The following is an 18,988-nucleotide window of genomic DNA, read 5'->3' on the forward strand; positions in this document are numbered from 1 at the left end:
AGCACAAAATACATCAAACCCTCAAAAAATAGAAAAAAGAAAGCATGAAAAAACAGATTCATGCAAAGAAACAAATCAGATGACTGAGCAAAACATCACTCTTTCTCTGTGCAGTAATTTTTCTTAATAAAGATATCTGATAATAGATATACAATTTAAAGAATAAGTACTACTCATTATGTATAAACAACCTAAGTTTAGATTCAAATTAAATGCTATATGTAATCGAAATATCAACATACAATAGTATATATAATAGTGCAAAATAAACTAAACGAACTTAATTTGCGATGATAAAAAGAATTAAATGCGCCCTATAAGGATTAGTGATCACAAATCATTATTATTCTTGTGGTGAGCATACTTAGACCTTCCATCTTGCACTAAGGAAAAAAATTGGAATTTGTTTTACCAGCTGCATATGCATGTAAGAGATTAGATTAAGCATATGGGCTTAATTTGTCTATTTGTAAATCGGTTCCGCTACGTTACCAACAGCATATCTGCCAACTTCTGCCAACTCTTATTTATAATTGTGTTTCATGGAAATGTGTTCGTGGATGTGTCTAATAAAAATGTCTTTTTTATAGCTGTGTTTAATAGAAGTGTCTTTATAGATATATTTTCTGGATGTGTCTCTTTATATATGTATTTAAAATATATTAATTATTAGACACATCCACGAACACACTTTCATGAAACACAATTATAAATAAGAGTTGGCAGAAGTGGGCAGATAATATGTTGGTACCCTATACTTTTCCTTTGTAAATAGTTGTAAGTAGTTATACTCAGTAAAAAGGTAAATCACATGGATAATATTAAATAAAAAATAGAAAATTAAGTTTATGTTCAGTATAATGTATAAAAAAAAAAAAGAAAGGAAAAGTCTAGGGGGTCAACATTTTTTGTGTTTTCTGGCCAGCACTTAACCATCAAAACAAAAGTGAGTGATTTTTCACTATTAGATGTAATCTCACACTATTAAAAATACTATTGATGGCCAATTGATGGTTATAAAACACCAAAATTACTGGCCCCTAGCATTTCTCTAAATAATTCACCAATCAATACAATAAGTTCAATCAATAAATTTAAATACCAATAAAAAAATATAATAATTCATAATTTAAAGTAATTCATCGTATGAGTGGAAGTAATTGCTTTAAAATGAGCATTAATTTTAGAAACAAAAATAAATAAATTAGAGTTAATTCACATTAAAAAAATAATGCTATGAATTTAATTATATAATATTAGCATATATCAACTAAGCTCTAAATAACTAAATGATTTAATGTGCATAATATTTAATTTAATGTGCATAATATTTTTTTTTAAAGATACGTTATTTTATTCCATTACAATGGAATATAAGTGATCCAAAAGAAAATAATAACAAGGTTAAAATGGAATTTTTCATAAGATGATATTTTCTAACAACTATAAAACAGATAGCTTATCCGTCGTCAAAGGACTAATCGAACTTTTTCTTTGAATGCACACATGGCGAAACGAGCTATTTCTATGGGTGACAACCACTGCTTCTGGAAGACTAGCAAGTTTCGAGCTATCCATAGCTCCAAACCAGGTGTGCCGCTCTATTCTTGTCTCTGTTTTTGTGTTCTTCTTAGATATTATTCCACCATTTCCAACTTTTCTCAAGAGCGTCTCTCAGTGGAAGTTCAGCTATGTCTCACACTAGAAATTCAGCTGATTTTCATGCACCAACTATTGATTTAGGACATGAGACCAACAAGTGAGTAATTGATTCTTCAGATTGATTATATTTGGGATACATTGAATTCTTTGATTGAGTTTTTGCCAAAATCGCGATTTTATTATGCATGATTTTTCATATAAAATTTTTAAATAATTTAATGTTCTTAAATTGTTTAAATAAATAATTTAATGTTCTTAAATTGTTTTATTTTTGAGAGATAGGTTATTTTGTTCAGTTAATACAATTGAATATAAATTATCCAAACGAAGACAACAGTAAGATCAAAATGAAAATTTTTACAAGACGATATTTTTTAACAATTACAGAACACGAGTTTATCCATCATCAAAGTACGGATACTAATCAAATTTTTTCTTTAAATGCATTCATGGCGAAACGAGCTAACTTCCATAGTGACGGACAAACGAGCTACTTCCATAGGTACGACTTCTTTTCGAATTCTCCTAGCTCCAAATCAGGTGTCCTGTTCTATTCTTCTTTTTCGTCTGTATGGTTCTTCGAAGTTCTTAGCAGAGATTATCCCATGAGTAATTAATTATTCTGATTGATTATATTTGGGTACATCGGTTTAACACTGTAAATTTTCCATAGAAATTTTTTGTTCTTTAGCTGACATCTCAGTTACCAAATTAAAGAGTACAAAGGCATTTGTGTATACTGCTCTGGTAATTACTCTAATGAGAGATAGAAGAGCCGATAAGCCAATGAATATGCCGAAAAGATTGAGTACTGCGAGTTCTACTCTCTTGACCTGGTAAGTATGTCTTCTTTATCCGAGATAAACTATGGAATCTGAAGAATAGCTTGTGCCAAATTGTGATTAAAAGGTTGAATTGTTTGGTGTTTTCACTATCTGTCTGTTATAATTAAGACTGAACCCTAGATAAGTTGTTGATTTGGGCTTTGCGACAATAATTTTTTTATGGGGTTAAATTGTTTGAGCCAAAGAGTCTTGTATGTTTTGACTTGACTATTGTCTTCTTACCTTCTAGCAAACTCCTCCAATCTTGTGAGGAATTTATTCCAATGTCAGTATTTAGAAACGTAGAATACCTAAAATACTTACTTTGGTATACTTCAAAGTAAAAGAGTGCTACTTAGTTTACAATTTATAGTCCTATTTTTTTTAAGAGTGTCAAATTAAATACTTTTAAATCAAAGTTTAATCACCTTGAACTTTTGGTCTACTCGTTATCTCTCAACTAACTGCATTCTTCTTTCCATTCTCTTTTAACCCCACAAAAACTGTAGGACAACTTTGTGAATTTTATCGATTAAAGTCTTGTAAAACTTAAAGCAATTAAGAGTATAAATAAAGACAACCAAAGTTTAAATTATTTTGTAGTTGAAGGTTATTTGACTGGTAACAGAAGAGAGATAAAGCACTTTAGGGGTGATGTTAGAAGAGCAAACATAACTGGAGAGGTTATACTCCAAAGATTGGAAGATGCAATTCGATTATTGTTAGAAAAAAATGGTGCCATAGCCAAGTAAGTTACTATGATAGATAATTACAAAAATATTATTAAATGAATTAAAGGAAAAAATAATATTAGTGGGAATTATGATTCTTGAGAAACAAAACAAAGAATTTATCCATATTTTTCAACATATGAAAGTGGTATACAAAGAGGACAAATGGTTTCCGACCATGGGAGCAGATTGCTTTAAATAAAGCTAGTAAGTGGACAACTATGGAGTTCATGAATCAAATGATATATGCATTCACAATAAAGGATAAAAATGCTTAGTAATATAAGGTGTTTATGTAATCTATGCATGTATATAGTTGGTGAGTCATGAAATTGCGGTAGTTTGTAATATTAGGTGGATAGGTTTATTAAAAAAATGGGAAATATGTTGAATGTGCTAGGTTGGATTCAATGTCCATGTAATCTAAGTTTTTTTTATGGCATTATCAAAAGGGATTATTAGATTTATAAAAAATTCTTTTGTAATTCTCCATCTTGAATGGAGACTTTTAAGACTGATCTTAACAAAAAAAGACATTCAGGGCTACTTCTTTAACTAGAACTTCCTTTCCATTATTGAAGAGTAGTGATATTTTTCAATGTTAAAGTTTCTTAATCACTTTGTCCTTGATATATTCAAATGGAGTTAAACCCCAAAATGATCATTGAGGAGGGTATCGTGCACTAAAATCATCCTTGAGATTGACAAAAATGCATCAACATTAGTCTCTGACTCATTTTTCATTAATGACGTGATGACATGGTTTGATGACGTGGCCTGTTAGTGACACGTGTCACTCCATGATTTGACCACGTGTAATGGTATGATGATGTGTTAACCAGTGACACGTGACATGCTGATGTGGATGGTTGTGTCATGTGTCACAATGCCATTTGGCCACGTGTTTGTTTGTGTCACGTGTTGTAACCGTATCGTCCACGTGTCATTCATTATGTTGTAGATGAACCAAATTAGTCTCTCACTTTGCATTAAGTGATTCATTTTATTCCATGAAATTGAATGTTGTGCACCAGACTAGTCCATTCACTAATTTTTTCTCCATTTTTTTTCTATAAATTCAAAATTCTCAATATCTTTGAATCCATTAATTTCAATTCTATTTTTTCACATGTTATTTATATACAAGTGTTTTTATAAAATATTTTTTCTCTACCCCTAACCGCCGTTTTAGAGTTGACGTGAAGATATTTCATGCACCCCTTCTATCATCTCCGACCTCTTTCGTCTAGACTGAAGAAGTCGAAAATGGTAGTGAGGATGCTTGAAGTGCCTTCAGTCTAGCCTATTTACACATAATGAAAACGTATATTTCATAAGAGCCGAAAAAATGTGTATTTTAATTCTTAATTTCTTGTTAAAAATACATATTTTTTTATGGAAAAATTTATTACGAAATCATATAATTCTTTTTTTATAATAACATTCTTAATTTCTTGTTAAAAATACATTTTTTTTTATGAAAAAATGTGTCTAATCAATCGTATTATTCTTTTTTTATAATAACATACTTATATATTACAAAATTTATCAATATTAAATTATTATAGAAAAAAATTATATAATTAAAATTAAAATCTTAAAAATTTTTATAAAAGCACTTGTATTTAAACGATATGTGAAAAAAAGATAATTGAAATTAGTGTATCCAAGATATTGAAAAATTTAAATTAAAAAAAAATGAGAAAAAACTGGTAAAGTGACTAACTTGGTGCACGACATTCAATTTCAGGGACTAAAAATGAGTTAGTTAATGCAAAGTGAGGGACTAATTTAGTACATCTACAACGATGATATAATGGATGACACGTGGACGAATACGGTTGTGACATGTGGCACAAACAAATATGTGGCCAAATAGCATTGTGATACGTGGCACAATCATCCACATCATGTCACGTGTCTGGTCAACACATTATTATACTATCACACGTGGCTAAATCATTGAGTGACACCCGTCACTAACATGCCACATCATTAAGTTATGTCATCACGTTGTTAATGAAAAATAGGTTAGGGTTTGTCAATCTCAGTGACATAATTGGTACAATTAGAATCTCAAGGACAATCTTAGTGCACGACACCAATTTCAAATACATTTTAGAGTTTAACTCTATCCAAATGTGACTCTTTTAGATCTTTGAACCACCGACATAAATCCAAAATGTTTGTCTTGACTTCTAACATTATCGACTTGTAAAATTTCAGCCAGCCTTTCTATAACTTTTATAGGAGTGTTATTGTTGAAAAATACATAAAATTTGTCTAGATTTACCACTTAACTACTAATTTCACGGTAATTTTGTAGTATGTTCAACATGTTGAAGTATTTTGTCTCCTTACTTTATAAAATAAAATTGAGTCCTTTGTAAAAAATAAATAACTTACTTTCGAACCTCTATGATTCAATCTCATTCGAATAATCTCTTGTATTTTTTTTTAGTGTAAAAAATTTATAAATGACTAATCATATATTATTATATTAATAAAATAATTATCTTTTTCACAATAGGTGCTACTCCAACTCTCTCCCTTATATCTTCGTTCCTTAAAAATATAAATATTATTGAGTTTTTGCAAAGATCAAAATTGACAAATGTAATATTTACTTAAATTAATAATAATAATAATAATAATTAAATACAGTTTTATATGAATAAATATTTTATTTGATCACCCACTAATTTAAAAACTTAGCTATACAAGGATATACATAAAATATATAATAATTAAAGAAAATATCTGGTAAAAATAGAATAAAATAAGAAAAAGAAGACAAGAATGTAAATCTTCTCCTTGTTGGTCTGTTTTCAAGATTACAACCTTACCACAAAGACAAGACTTATGTAGGCCAAGATTGATTTTTTGTTTTATGAAATCGATTATAAAATGAAAGAAAATAAATGAGAAATGAGAAATGAGTTTTTTATTATTCTTTTTTTAAGATACCTATCTTCTAGCAAAACTTAATTATTTATAAATCTCTCTGAGATTCATAAGTTTTTTTATTAAGGTATATAAGTTGTCTTAAGTTTTCAATAGTTAAAAACCTATGAATGATTCATTTTATAATTTGAATTTATATGTTTTCATAAAAAAAGGTTAAAAACCTATTATTTGTTTTTATATTTAATTATATAATATCATATTAATATACATAATTATATTAAAAAATGATTTAATTAAATAATAATATAAATATGATACTAAAATAACATATTAAAATTAAACTCATGATATTTGTATGTTTAATTAGACATGCTATGGCAATTACTACAAAAATAACAATGAAAATGATTTTTAAGGCTCTTTTTGGATTGTATTTTTAAATATAGATTAAAGAAATAGAGGCAAAAAGTACTTAGAACTATGATACATGGACATTGACACGAATACAGAATATGTGAATTTAACATTTTTATAAGACATGGGGACATAGCATATATATAAAACATAAAGTATTTTTTAGATAAATTAAAATGATATTTTAGTATTTTATTGATATTAAAATATAAATTAATTTTTTAATTATATAAAATATTTAAAATATATTGTTTTAATCATTAATAATATATACTATTTCTAAACTCATTTTAAGAATAGCTATTAAGAATAAGTCTAGATTTACTGCACATAATGGTATTTAGATGTGTTTAAGCGTGTTCGGAAATTTTTTTTTTTTATTAAGACACGTTGAATACAGAAGTCACGCATGTCGAACGAATGTCCATGTGTCGTATCCAACATAGAGACACGATAAATTAAGAAAATATCTGTGCTTCATTGGCTTAGAATGAGAAACAGAGGGATAAATACAGAAAAAAAAAGTCTCAAAAATAGAAAAAAAATTGTCACTCCAAAATAGGACAAAAAAACTCGATCAAAAAAAAGAAATTTTTGTTAACTTTTCTTTTTGTGTTGTTCTCATAAAAATGCTAAATTTTTAAATTTCAACTCTCTTCCTTTTTGTTTAAGAAAAGAAAAATTGATTTAATTTTTTATTCAAATTGATAATTTAGATGTTATATTTTTAAATTTGTGAATTTTGATTTTAACCGGATGATCTCTTTCTATCACTAAAATTTGAAAATTTGTCATTTTTATGAGAACAAAATAAAAATAAAAGTTAACAAAAATTTCTTTCTCTTGATTAAGTTTTGTGTCCTAACTTTTGGAATGACAAAAGAAAAATATATTTTTTTTTTGAGACTTTTTTTTATATGTATTTATCTTTACTTCTCATTCTAAATATTATAAAAATAAATTTTTTATCTTTAATATTAATTAGTTATTTTTTTAATTAATAAATAATTAGTCCATTTTTTTAATCCAATTTTATCATATTAACCATGGTTTTAACCTTGACGCCACCTCCCAATGCCAGTCTCATTACCATCATCATGGGCTTAACAATTTGTCGCAGATTATAACTAAACCACTACAAATTATAGCTGTTTATGCTATATATGTGTTCATATGTACTCCGCAAGGGGTACAGACATGAAATTTTGTAATCCGCTATAAAATAATTGCACTCGTATGCAACAACGAAAAATTCAATGGTTGGAACTTGTATATTAGATCATCAAATAATTTAATAATGTAAATATCCTAAAAAAAAAGAAGAAGAAAAAGGGAACTACAACTTCGAAGAGTCCTAGCTGAAGCACAGACTGAAGTTTGAGGCTGTCAAGAGTTTAGATGACAAAGACTTTCTATTTTTAGTAACTCTTACGTCGTAGGCTTATCTTAGCTTAACTCGGCTTACACCAGCTTTTTGTCTTTCTTCTGGTTTCTCTTCCTTTATATAGAAGCAATCTTTCTTACACTGTTTTCTCAATCCTCAGTCTCATTTCCTTTGTCTCCTTACAACTTACTAAAATAGATAGACAGAGAGGTAGATTGTTGTTTATTCACAGTATTCTGGTGTGCTTTGGGAATTATTAAGTAGCTGTTTTTTTCGTACGTTCTAGGTTTTTCTTTTGGCCCTCTTTGTGGGGTTGGTGAATTCTGGACTTTGATTGTAAAGTTTGAAACTTTTCTAAGTCTAAATGTGGGACTTTGCCTGATACCTCACATCAAGTGCAATTCAGCAACTGCCTGCATTTGTTTTTTATGTGCTGTACTAGTTTTGGTACATTTGCTATGGTCATTTGGAGCTTGGGGCCAAATATTCAGGTTTTTCTTATTTTTACCATTTTTAAGAATTTTATTTACCCTGAGCGCTGTTTTTCAATTACGTTCTTGTGATTTTGAAGCATTTTCTATTCAAAATTTGATTTTGAAGCAATTTTTGTACAAAATTTATCTTTAACGCAGTTGAACTTGTGCCAATTTTGAGCATTGAAATCATTTTGGGAAATTGTCAATAGCTTTGGGTGGTGATTTTCGACCTTTCTTCAGTTGGTTTGTGGATTTTAAATAGGATATTCTGGGTGATAGTTTAAAAAAAAAGAAAAATAGTTAATGAATATTGATTCTGATCGCTTTGAAGAAATGATTTTGAGAGAAATGGTGGGTTTTGTAATAGTGAGATTGGTTGAAACTGAGTTAGCATGGTAAATTTTAGAGAGTAATTTGTATTTGGTCAACAAAGTGTTCTGTAGATTTTCAAATTATATATATTTCAATTTAAAATCCAATTTGCTTTTTTGGAAAACTTTTCTGTGCAATTTTTCTCGGCTTAAAATTTCTGTATGTCTGATTGTTTGCATCTGGAATGAGAATATTATATTTTTGTACGTAAAGTACTATTTTGGTTCCTAACTTTTAGGCCAAGTTCTAATTTGGTCCTTAACATACTAAAATAGATAGACAGAGAGGTAGATTGTTGTTTATTCACAGTTTTCTTGTGTGTTTTGGGAATTTTCTTAAGTAGTTGTTTATTTTCGTATGTTCTAGTTTTTTCTTTTGGCCTGTTTGTGGGGTTGGTGAATTCTGAATTTTGATCATAAAGTTTGAAGCTTTTCTGAGTTTAAATGTGGGACTTTGCATTGATATCTCACATCAAGTGCAATTCAGCAGTTGCGCCATTCTGAGTGCATTTGGTTCTTTATGTGCTGTACTAGTTTTGATACATTTGCCATGGTCATTTGGAATTTGGGGCCAAATATTCAGATTTTTCTTATTTTTACCATTTTTAAGAATTTGCATTTAGCTTGAGCGCTGTTTTTCAATTAAATTGTTGCTGTTATGATTTTGAAGCAGTTTCTATCCAAAATTTGATTTTGAAGCAGTTTCTATATAAAATTTATCTTTAATGCAGTTGAACTTGTGCCAATTTTGAGGATTGAAATTATTTTGGAAATTTGTCAATAGTTTTGGATGGTGATTTTTTAGCATTCTTCAACAGTTGGTCTGTGAATTTTAAATATAGAATATTTTGAGTGACTCATATATACTTCCAATAAGACTTTTGATAGTTTGAAAAAAAAAGTGGAAAATAGTTAATGAATATTGATTTTGATCGCTTTGAAAAAATGATTTTGAGAGAAATGATGGGTTTTGTAATAGTGAGATTGGTTGAAGTTGAGTTAGCATACTAAATTTTAGAGAGCAATTTGTATCAAGTCAACAAAGTGTTCTGTAAATTTTCAGATTATATATATTTCAATTTAAAATCTAATTTGCTTTTCTAAAAAACTTTTCTGTACAAATTTCTTTGGCTTAAAATTTATGTATGTCTGATTATCTGTATCTGGCGCTAAGTTCTAATTTGGTCCTTAAAGTTTCAAACGGTATGTTTTAGTCATATTCCAGTCCAAAAAAATTTTAAAAACGGATTCTAATACCAAAAAATAGATATGACTTAATAATAAAGTTGTTAAGGTCCATATCAATCATTCCATTAACTATGTGTCAAATTTAATTGAATCCGTTTAAAACCTTTTAAAACAAAATAGAAGTTTAAAAGGTTAAAAACCAAATTAAAATATAACTCAAAAGTTGGGGACCAAAATAGCAGTTTACCCAATTTTTTCTATTTGTTTAGAGAATATTTGTAGTTTAAGTTTTGATTTAATTTCCTACTCTTTACTGATGACTTGGTTTATATAATGTTTGGGAAACATGTTAAATGTGTTTTTTGTTTGATGTTTCATATTCTTTTCACATTGTCATTAGAGACTTGGATGTTTTATTCCAAGGTTGTCATGTAGAAATTTTTGCCCTGGCTAACAAAGTATCTTATGCATTCAATATGCTGTTGTAACCATAGGTGAGGTCTTGAGGAGCAGTTAGGCAAGTAGAAAAAATTCTCTGCATATGAAATTAGTTCTACTTTGCCATAAGTGAAACTATAGAAATCATATGCAGTAATCTTTTGAATGCTATATATACTCATACATGCACATCTATTTATAGTGGGAAATCTTTTGATTTGTTTTTGCAGCTTGTTAATTTAAGGACTACTACGCCTCCACGACTTATGTCCCAGGTACTGTTAAGAACATGCTTCCCCCAACCGCCCCAACAACAATAAATAGAAGACAAGGGGCAAAAACAAAGTTGAACTTTCACAATGCTGTATTTTCATATGGATTTAAAAACTTCTTACTCAGATTGGTTATTTTCTGTGCAGTGTCTATCAAATAACAAAAGAGCAGCTTTAACAGAGATAATTGATGTGTCACGAGCTGTGTGTCGTGCGCATAGTTTGCCACTGGCATTGACATGGATCCCCTGTTATTATAGTGAGGGGATAGGAGATGAAGCTTCAAGAATACGGATTAAAGATGGGTGTAAAATTCCCGGTGAAAAAACTGTACTATGCATTGAAGAATCAGCTTGCTATATAAATGATATTGTGGTAGGAGGATTTGTTCGTGCATGTGTTGAACATTATCTCGAGGAAGGGCAAGGTGTAGCTGGGAAAGCGCTTCAATCAAATCGTCCATTCTTCTATTCCGATGTGAAGGCCTATAATATTAGTGAATATCCCCTTGTTCACCATGCGCGAAAATATAAGTTGAATGCTGCCGTTGCAGTCAGGCTAAGGAGTATTCATACCAATGATGATGATTACATAATAGAATTCTTTCTACCTGTCATTATGAATGGAAGTCAAGAACAGCAACTTTTATTAGACAATCTATCAGATACTATGCAGAGAATGTGTCAGAGTTTGAGGATAGTTTCGGATGATGAATTATACGGGATAGAAGGTTCGCAAGTGCAGTTTTCAAAGGAAGAAGGCTCGAGTTTTTTCTCTATGTCTAGGGGAAATTCTCATATGGCGCCGGAAGGTGACCATGATTCGGTCCAGCCTATGTCCTTGACAAACAATGAAACTGAAGCTGCTCATAACCAGGTATATCTTAACAGTTGCTTCATTTGAGAAATCATTTATTATAATTTATGATTCAACTTTGTAGGCAATGGATGGATCAAGAAAGCAGACTGAGAAAAAGAAAAGTACAGTGGAGAAGAATGTTAGCTTGAGTGTTCTCCAGCAATACTTCTCCGGTAGTCTTAAAGATGCGGCTAAAAGCCTTGGTGGTAAGACTACTACAGCTTTGTCCTTGCAGATTTCTTTTAATTTATTCAATCAGCATATTATTTTGGGTTAGATGATAGATTCTGGTTCTAAAAATATATAGATGATAAATATTTGTGAAAAACACCAAGATGATTATTATTGACAAGTGATTCTTCTTGAACAGTTTGCCCAACAACCCTGAAAAGGATATGCAGGCAACACGGAATCGCAAGATGGCCATCGCGCAAGATCAATAAAGTTAATCGTTCGTTAAAAAAAATACAAACCGTGCTTGACTCAGTCCAGGGTGTGGAAGGAGGACTGAAGTTTGATCCTTACAAGGGGGGATTTATTCCAGGAGGATCAAGCAACCAAGAAATTAATGCACATAAAAGTTCTCTCTTCCGGAAGAAATGTTCTGGAAAATATCCTGATCCTGCATCAAAAGATGCAGTCACCGTATCTCCGGCATCTGGTAGCAAAGGTGAGAATTTAGCTTCTGCATTTAGACATGCTTATCTCTAATTCCAAGGGTGAGTTGAAGAAAAACAAAGCTTTTTCTGTTGATGTAGATTCAAAGCCAATAGGCATGGATGATGGTGGATTACGGCAGGAACCCTTTCCGGTTTCTATTTTGGAAAGTTCTAGGTGTGATATAGTATATCACAGTCCAAACACCCTGGTTGCCGATGAGATGGAAAATTATCTGAATGGGGCTGACAAGCTCGGCGAGCATCACAATCCCACTACTTCAAGCATGTCAGACTCGTCAAATGGCTCTGGCTCTCGGAAATTTGAGAATCGGAAACATTTGAAAGCCAAATCACCTTGTGTTGATAAGGGATCAAAAATTATTGTCAAAGCTGCCTACAAAGAAGATATGATCCGTTTCAAGTTTGATCCTGCAGCTGGTTGTCTCCAGCTCTATGAACAAGTTGCAACAAGATTTAAATTACAAATCGGATCATTCCAGCTGAAGTATCTCGACGATGAAGAGGAATGGGTGAGGATGGTAAATGACTCAGATTTGGAAGAATGCATAGAAATATTGGATGATCTTGGCACCCGTGCTGTGAAATTTCTTGTTAGCGACATGCCTAGTGGTTTGAGCAGCAGTGGCAGTAACAGTTGATGAATTCAATGAAGCACAAGAAATCTTTGATCCAAATAACCCCAATGACACATCTAAGATATTCCATAGAAATGTCTTCATCCGACTTGTGTGGCTAAAAAGCAATACTAATGAAATATTGTTGACGGACGAATTCAATGTGGCAACTGAATTCTTCAATCAACATATTTCATTAGCATTGCCTTTTAGACACACAATCAGATGAAGATGTTTCTATGAAATTTTCTGAATGTGGCATTAAGATTATTTGGATCAAAGATTTCTTGTAGTTTAATCTTAGAACCTTGAAGCATGATCATGCTTCTTCAAAGTGTCTATTTTCAGAAGGTAGGATAATAGTTACAAGTAAGCACTAGAATGTTAAATACATAGTTCTATACATGACTATTATTCTACATTCTGAAAATAGACACTTTGAAAAAGTATGATCATGCTTCAAGGTTCTTTCCTCTATAAAAATTAAATAGCTTATAAAGTTTTATAGTTAAATAGTTAAGATAAATAGCTCTAGTTTGCTTTTATCCCAATTTTTATATAAAATCATCAATAATTTGGGAAAGATATTGTAAATAAATTTTCATATAATTTTGTTGTTTTTATCCTCACAAGATAATCTGATTAATAATAAAAATTAATACCGTTTCCAGTGTATTGTATGTAAAATTGTGCATAGACTGAAGTCAAAGAACAAATTCATCCAACAAAGCAATTCAATGATTTTCTGAAATAAAAATAATTCTAAAATTCTGTTTCTTTGATTTTATTAAAAAATATAACTATTTAAAACTATTTTAGTTAATATTATATACAAATTCTATTAGAGTTGGTATTCTAACGTTTGTATTTTTTTATACAAAAAAATCTTTTTAAATTTCTCATAGAAATCGATTGCATTGATGAATAAGCTCTCAATGCTGTCCAAAAACCTTTCCTATTTCAAAGAGTGTTTTGGATTTTTTTTAATCTCGAGGTGCGTTTATTTGGAACTGTCGTGCATCTAATATAGTGATAGTGATTGCGCTGATGAATAAGCTTTCAACGCTGTCCAAAAACCTTTCCTTTTACAAAGAGTTTCTTGGATTTTTTTTATCTCGAGGTGCGTTTTGTTGGAACTGTTATGCATCTAATATAGTGATAGTGATTGCGCCGTTCAAAAACCTTTCCTTTTACAAAGAGTCTTTTGGATTTTTTTTATCTCGAGGTGCGTTTTTTTTTTGAACTGTCATGCATCTAATATAGTTATTGTGATTGCATTGTCCAAAAATCTTTTCTTTTTACAGAGTTTTTTGAAACTGTCATGCATAATATAGTGATAGTGATTGCGCTGTTCAAGAATTTTTTTATCTCGGGGTGCCACGCATCTAATATAGTTTATTTTTTCTAGATCTCGAGGTACGATCCATGCATCTAATATAGTTTATTTTTTTTTTATCTCAAGGTGCGATTTTTTAGAACCGCCATGCAATAAATAGTTTTTTATTAGGTTTAAGTTTAACAAAGAGTCAGAATTTTCTTTTGAATAATGGAAAGGGCGAATGGTGGGAATCGAACTCGCGTCTTCTCCTTGACAAAGAGAAATTTTATTATTGAACTATATTTGCATATTTGAATTGTATTTGATACGGAATATATTAATTTTATTTGTGTTTTAATTTTATATAGATTACTCTATGCTTTTAATGTTAATAGGATTTTTTAAATATTACTTTTTATATTTTCTTATTTTTTAATGTTATATAAGTTATAATTTTATATTCTCCTATTCTCTATTTTTATATAGGTTACTCTATCTTTTTATAGTCTCTTACTATTTATTTTTATATAAGATACTGTATGGTTTTAATGTTAATATTATTTCTCTTTAATGGGTATAAATTGAGTAATAAAACATAATTCATCCTCTTCTTTTATACATAAGGTTTAGGGTTTTTCAAAAGTAACTTTTTTGAGTTTTTGACCTATAAAAAGTAGTGGTATTAATGTCTAGTACAATTTTCAAAACCAAATTGCAGCTTCTAAGAAGCTATTTAGAAACTTATAGAGAAGTTAAAAAAAAAAAACTTCTTTCATAATTCTACTATTTTTTATCACAATTCTAGAAAATAAGCACTTTTAAAGCTAAAAACTCAAACACAAAATAATTTATTTATAAACTACTTTTAATATAATCATTTATTGTTTAAGGGCCAGTTTGGCTAAACTTCTTAAATAAGTTCTTTTGAAAAAGGAGTTTAAAATATAAGGACTTTTATTAATATTAACTTTTAAATAAGTTATTTTGAGTTTGGAAAGTTATTATGGAAGTCATTGTTTTAAAATTGTGCATTAAATAAGAGTGATAAAATAGCTTTTGAAAATAGGAGAAGTCACATTTTTTAACTTCTTCAAAAGCTCTTAAATAACTTTTTAAAAAGTCAAAAGTTTATCTAAAAAATTATACCAAACACATTAATGTAACTTTCTATAAGTCAAAAGTTGAAAAAAGTAACTTTTTGGTGTTTCCCAAACGAACCCTAAGTTGTTTTTCAAAAGGAGTTTAATTAAGCTGTTTAATTAACATTTACTTAACACCTCTTCTTTATCTTCTCTTTTACATAATATCATGCCACTTATTTTTTTTCCTCCATTCTTATTAATATTTTGCACAAATATTTAAAGAATTCAGTTGATAGCACAATTCTTTTTTTTAGTTTGATAAATATATGTATGAAGTAATAAATTCTTAAAATACTAAATCTTTACAATTTTTTTTAATTTTTGGTTTAATTATATTCACCAGTTATTTCAATCATATATTATTTAAATTATCTGAATGGGGCTGACAAGCTTGGCGAGCATCACAATCCCGCTACTTCAAGCATGTCAGACTCGTCAAATGACTCTGGCTCTCGGAAATTTGAGAATCGGAAACATTTGAAAGCCAAATCACCTTGTGTTGATAGGGGATCAAAAATTATTGTCAAAGCTGCCTACAAAGAAGATATGATCCGTTTCAAGTTTGATCCTGCAGCTGGTTGTCTCCAGCTCTATGAACAAGTTGCAACAAGATTTAAATTACAAATCGGATCATTCCAGCTGAAGTATCTCGACGATGAAGAGGAATGGGTTTGGATGGTAAATGACTCAGATTTGGAAGAATGCATAGAAATATTGGATGATCTTGGCACCCGTTCTGTGAAATTTCTTGTTCGCGACATGCTTAGTGGAAATCTTTGATCCAAATAACCCAATGACACATCCAAGATACTCCATAGAAATGTCTTCATATGATTTGTGTGGCTAAAAAGTAATACTAATGAAATATTGTTGACAGACGAATTTTATGCGGCAACTGAATTCTTCAATCAACATATTTCATTAGCATTGCCTTTTAGGCACGCAATTAAATGAAAACATTTCTATAAAATTTTCTGGATGTAGCATTAAGATTATTTGGATCAAAGATTTTTTGTAGTTTAATCTTCATAGAGAAAAGTATTTAACATTCTAATACTTACTAGTGACTATTATCCTACCTTCTGAAAATAGACACTTTAAGGAAGCATGATCATGCTTTAAGATTCTTTTCTCTAGAAAGATTAAACAATAAATGAGAGAAGTTAAAATAACTTAATTAAGCTCCTTTTGATAAAATAACTTAAACAATAAATGACTCTGTTAAAAATAACTTATAAATAAGTTATTTTGTGTTTGAATTTTTAACTCTAAAAGTGCTTATTTAAAAAAAATGTAATGAGAAGTAGAAGTATTATGAGAGAAGTCATTTTTTTTAACTTCTCTATAAGCTCCAAAATAGCTTCTTAGAAAGTTGCAATTTGGTTTTGAAAATTGCACCCGACATTAATACTACTACTTTTCATAAGTCAAGAGTAAAAAAAAAAGCTACTTCTAGAGTTTCCCAAACGGGCCCTAAATAGTTTATAGAGTTTTATAGTTAAATAGTTACAGTCAACCGTGAGATAAATAGCTCTAGGTTGCTTTTATCCCAATTTTTGTATAAAATCATCAATAATTTGGGATAGATATTATAAATAAATTTTCATATAATTTTGTTGTTTTTATTCTCACAGAATAATCTAATTAATAATAGAAATTAATACCGTTTCCGTTTCCAGTGATTATTTTTATTTAAAGATTCTATTAAAATTAAATAAAAATGATTCTAAAATTCTGTTTTTTTGATTTTATTAAAAAATATAACTATTTAAAACTATTTTAGTTAGTATTATATACAAATTCTATATTCTATTAGAGAATAGAATCCAACTAATTCAAAGTATTCTAACGTTTGTATTTTTTTATACAAAAAAAGCTTTTAAAATTTCTCGTAGAAATTGATTGCATGAAAAATCTTTCCTATTCCAAAAAATTGTTGGGATTTTTTTTAATCTCGATGTGCGTTTATTTAAAATTGTCATGCATCTAATACAGTGATAGTGATTGTGCCGATGAATAAGCTTTCAATGCTGTCCAAAAACCTTTTCTTTTACAAAGAGTTTTTTGAATTTTTTTTTATTTTGAGATGCGTTTTCTTTGGAACTACCATGCATCTTATATAGTGATAGTGATTGTGCTGTCCAAAAACCTTTCCTTTTACAAAGAACTTTTTGGAATTTTTGAATTTTTTTTATTTCGAAATGCGTTTCTTTGAAATTACCATGCATCTAATATAGTGATAGTGATTGCGCTGTCTAAAAACCTTTTTTTTTTCACAGAGTTTTTTGAATTTTTTTTTATTTTGAGATGCATTTTCTTTGTAACTACTATGCATCTAATATAGTGATAATGATTGTGCTATCCAAAAAACCTTTCCTTTTACAAAGAGCTTTTTGGATTTTTTGAATTTTTTTATTTCGAGATGCGTTTCTTTGGAACTGTCATGCATCTAATATAGTGATAGTGATTACCCTGTCCAAAAACTTTTCTCTTTACAAAGAGTTTTTTGGATTTTTTATATGCATTTCGTACTTTTTTTGGAACTGTCATGCATCTAATATAGTTTATTTTTTTTAGATCTCAAGATGCGTTTCTTTAGAATTACCACGCATCTAATACAGTCATAGTGATTGCGCTTATAAATAAGCTTTCAATGCTATCCAAAAATCTTTCCTTTTTTACAAAGAGTTTTTTTGATTTTTTTTTATTTCGAGATGCATTTCTTTAAAACTGCCATACATCTAATATAGTGATAGGATTGCGCTGTCCAAAAATCTTTCCTTTTACAAAGAGTTTTTTGGATTTTTTAAATTTTTTTATTTCGGTATACGTTTCTTTGGAATTGCCATGCATCTAATATAGTGATAGTGATTACTCTGTCCAAAAATCTTTCTTTTACAAATAGTTCTTTGGTTTTTTTTTTATATTTCTTTTGTGACCTTTTTTTATATGCGTTTCTTTGATTATAAGTAAAAATTTTTATTTAATAGAATTATTTTTATTTAAAAATTTTATTAAAATTAAATAAAAATAATTTTAAAAATTCTATTTCTTTGGAATTTTTTTTATCTCGAGATGCGTTTCTTTGGAACTACCATGCATCTAATATAGTGACAGAGATTGCGTTGATGATTAAGCTTTGAATGTTTATTCAAAAATCTTTCCTTTTTTTCATAATTTTTTAGATTTTTTTTTATCTCGAGGTGCGTTTCTTTAGAACTGTGATGCATTTAATATAGTTTATTTTTTATTTTTTGGATCTCCTTGACAAAGAAAAATTTTATCATTGGACTAATTCGCATTTTTAAATTGTATTTGATATGTAATATATCAATTTTTTTTGTGTTTTAATTTTATATAGATTACTCTATGATTTTAATGTTAATAGAAGGGATAAGTACAATTTTGGTCCCTCACGTTAAGGGTCAGAATCGAAATCGTCCTTCGTGTATATTTTGATTTAAAATCATCTTTAACGTATTTTTTTGTATTAAAATCGTCATTTTAAATTTTTTTGGACAAAAAAGCCCTCCACTACCATCATCACCTTTACCTCCATCACCATCAGCACCTTTACTCCCACCACCACCACCACCTTTACCTCCACCACCAAGAAAAATGACATCAATAAAATCAACATCATCATCATCAACACCCACTGCCACTCCACCACCACCAACGCCGCCGCCGTCCGCCTCCCCCTCCGCCT

At 29.5% G+C, this 18,988-nt stretch overlaps 1 protein-coding gene and 1 long non-coding RNA gene across 2 annotated transcripts in view; one reads left to right on the forward strand and one right to left on the reverse strand.

Moving 5' to 3' along the window:
* LOC107632302 (protein NLP9) lies at positions 1,507-13,096 on the forward strand. Its single transcript, XM_021117125.1, has 7 exons — positions 1,507-1,591; positions 2,354-2,409; positions 10,509-10,670; positions 10,815-11,543; positions 11,608-11,731; positions 11,896-12,195; positions 12,284-13,096. Exons 1-7 carry the CDS (start codon positions 1,507-1,509, stop codon positions 12,841-12,843), a joined length of 2,016 nt encoding a protein of 671 aa, XP_020972784.1. The 3' UTR covers positions 12,844-13,096.
* The window catches only part of LOC110269915, a 4,129-nt gene continuing 2,297 nt past the window's right edge, over positions 17,157-18,988 (reverse strand). Inside the window, exon 2 of the long non-coding RNA XR_002358757.1 lies at positions 17,157-17,321. This is a non-coding gene — a long non-coding RNA (uncharacterized LOC110269915). The remainder of the gene's footprint in view (positions 17,322-18,988) is intronic.

Source organism: Arachis ipaensis, chromosome B03 (assembly GCF_000816755.2).
Source record: "Arachis ipaensis cultivar K30076 chromosome B03, Araip1.1, whole genome shotgun sequence".
In the NCBI taxonomy this organism is placed as follows: Eukaryota; Viridiplantae; Streptophyta; class Magnoliopsida; order Fabales; family Fabaceae; genus Arachis; species Arachis ipaensis.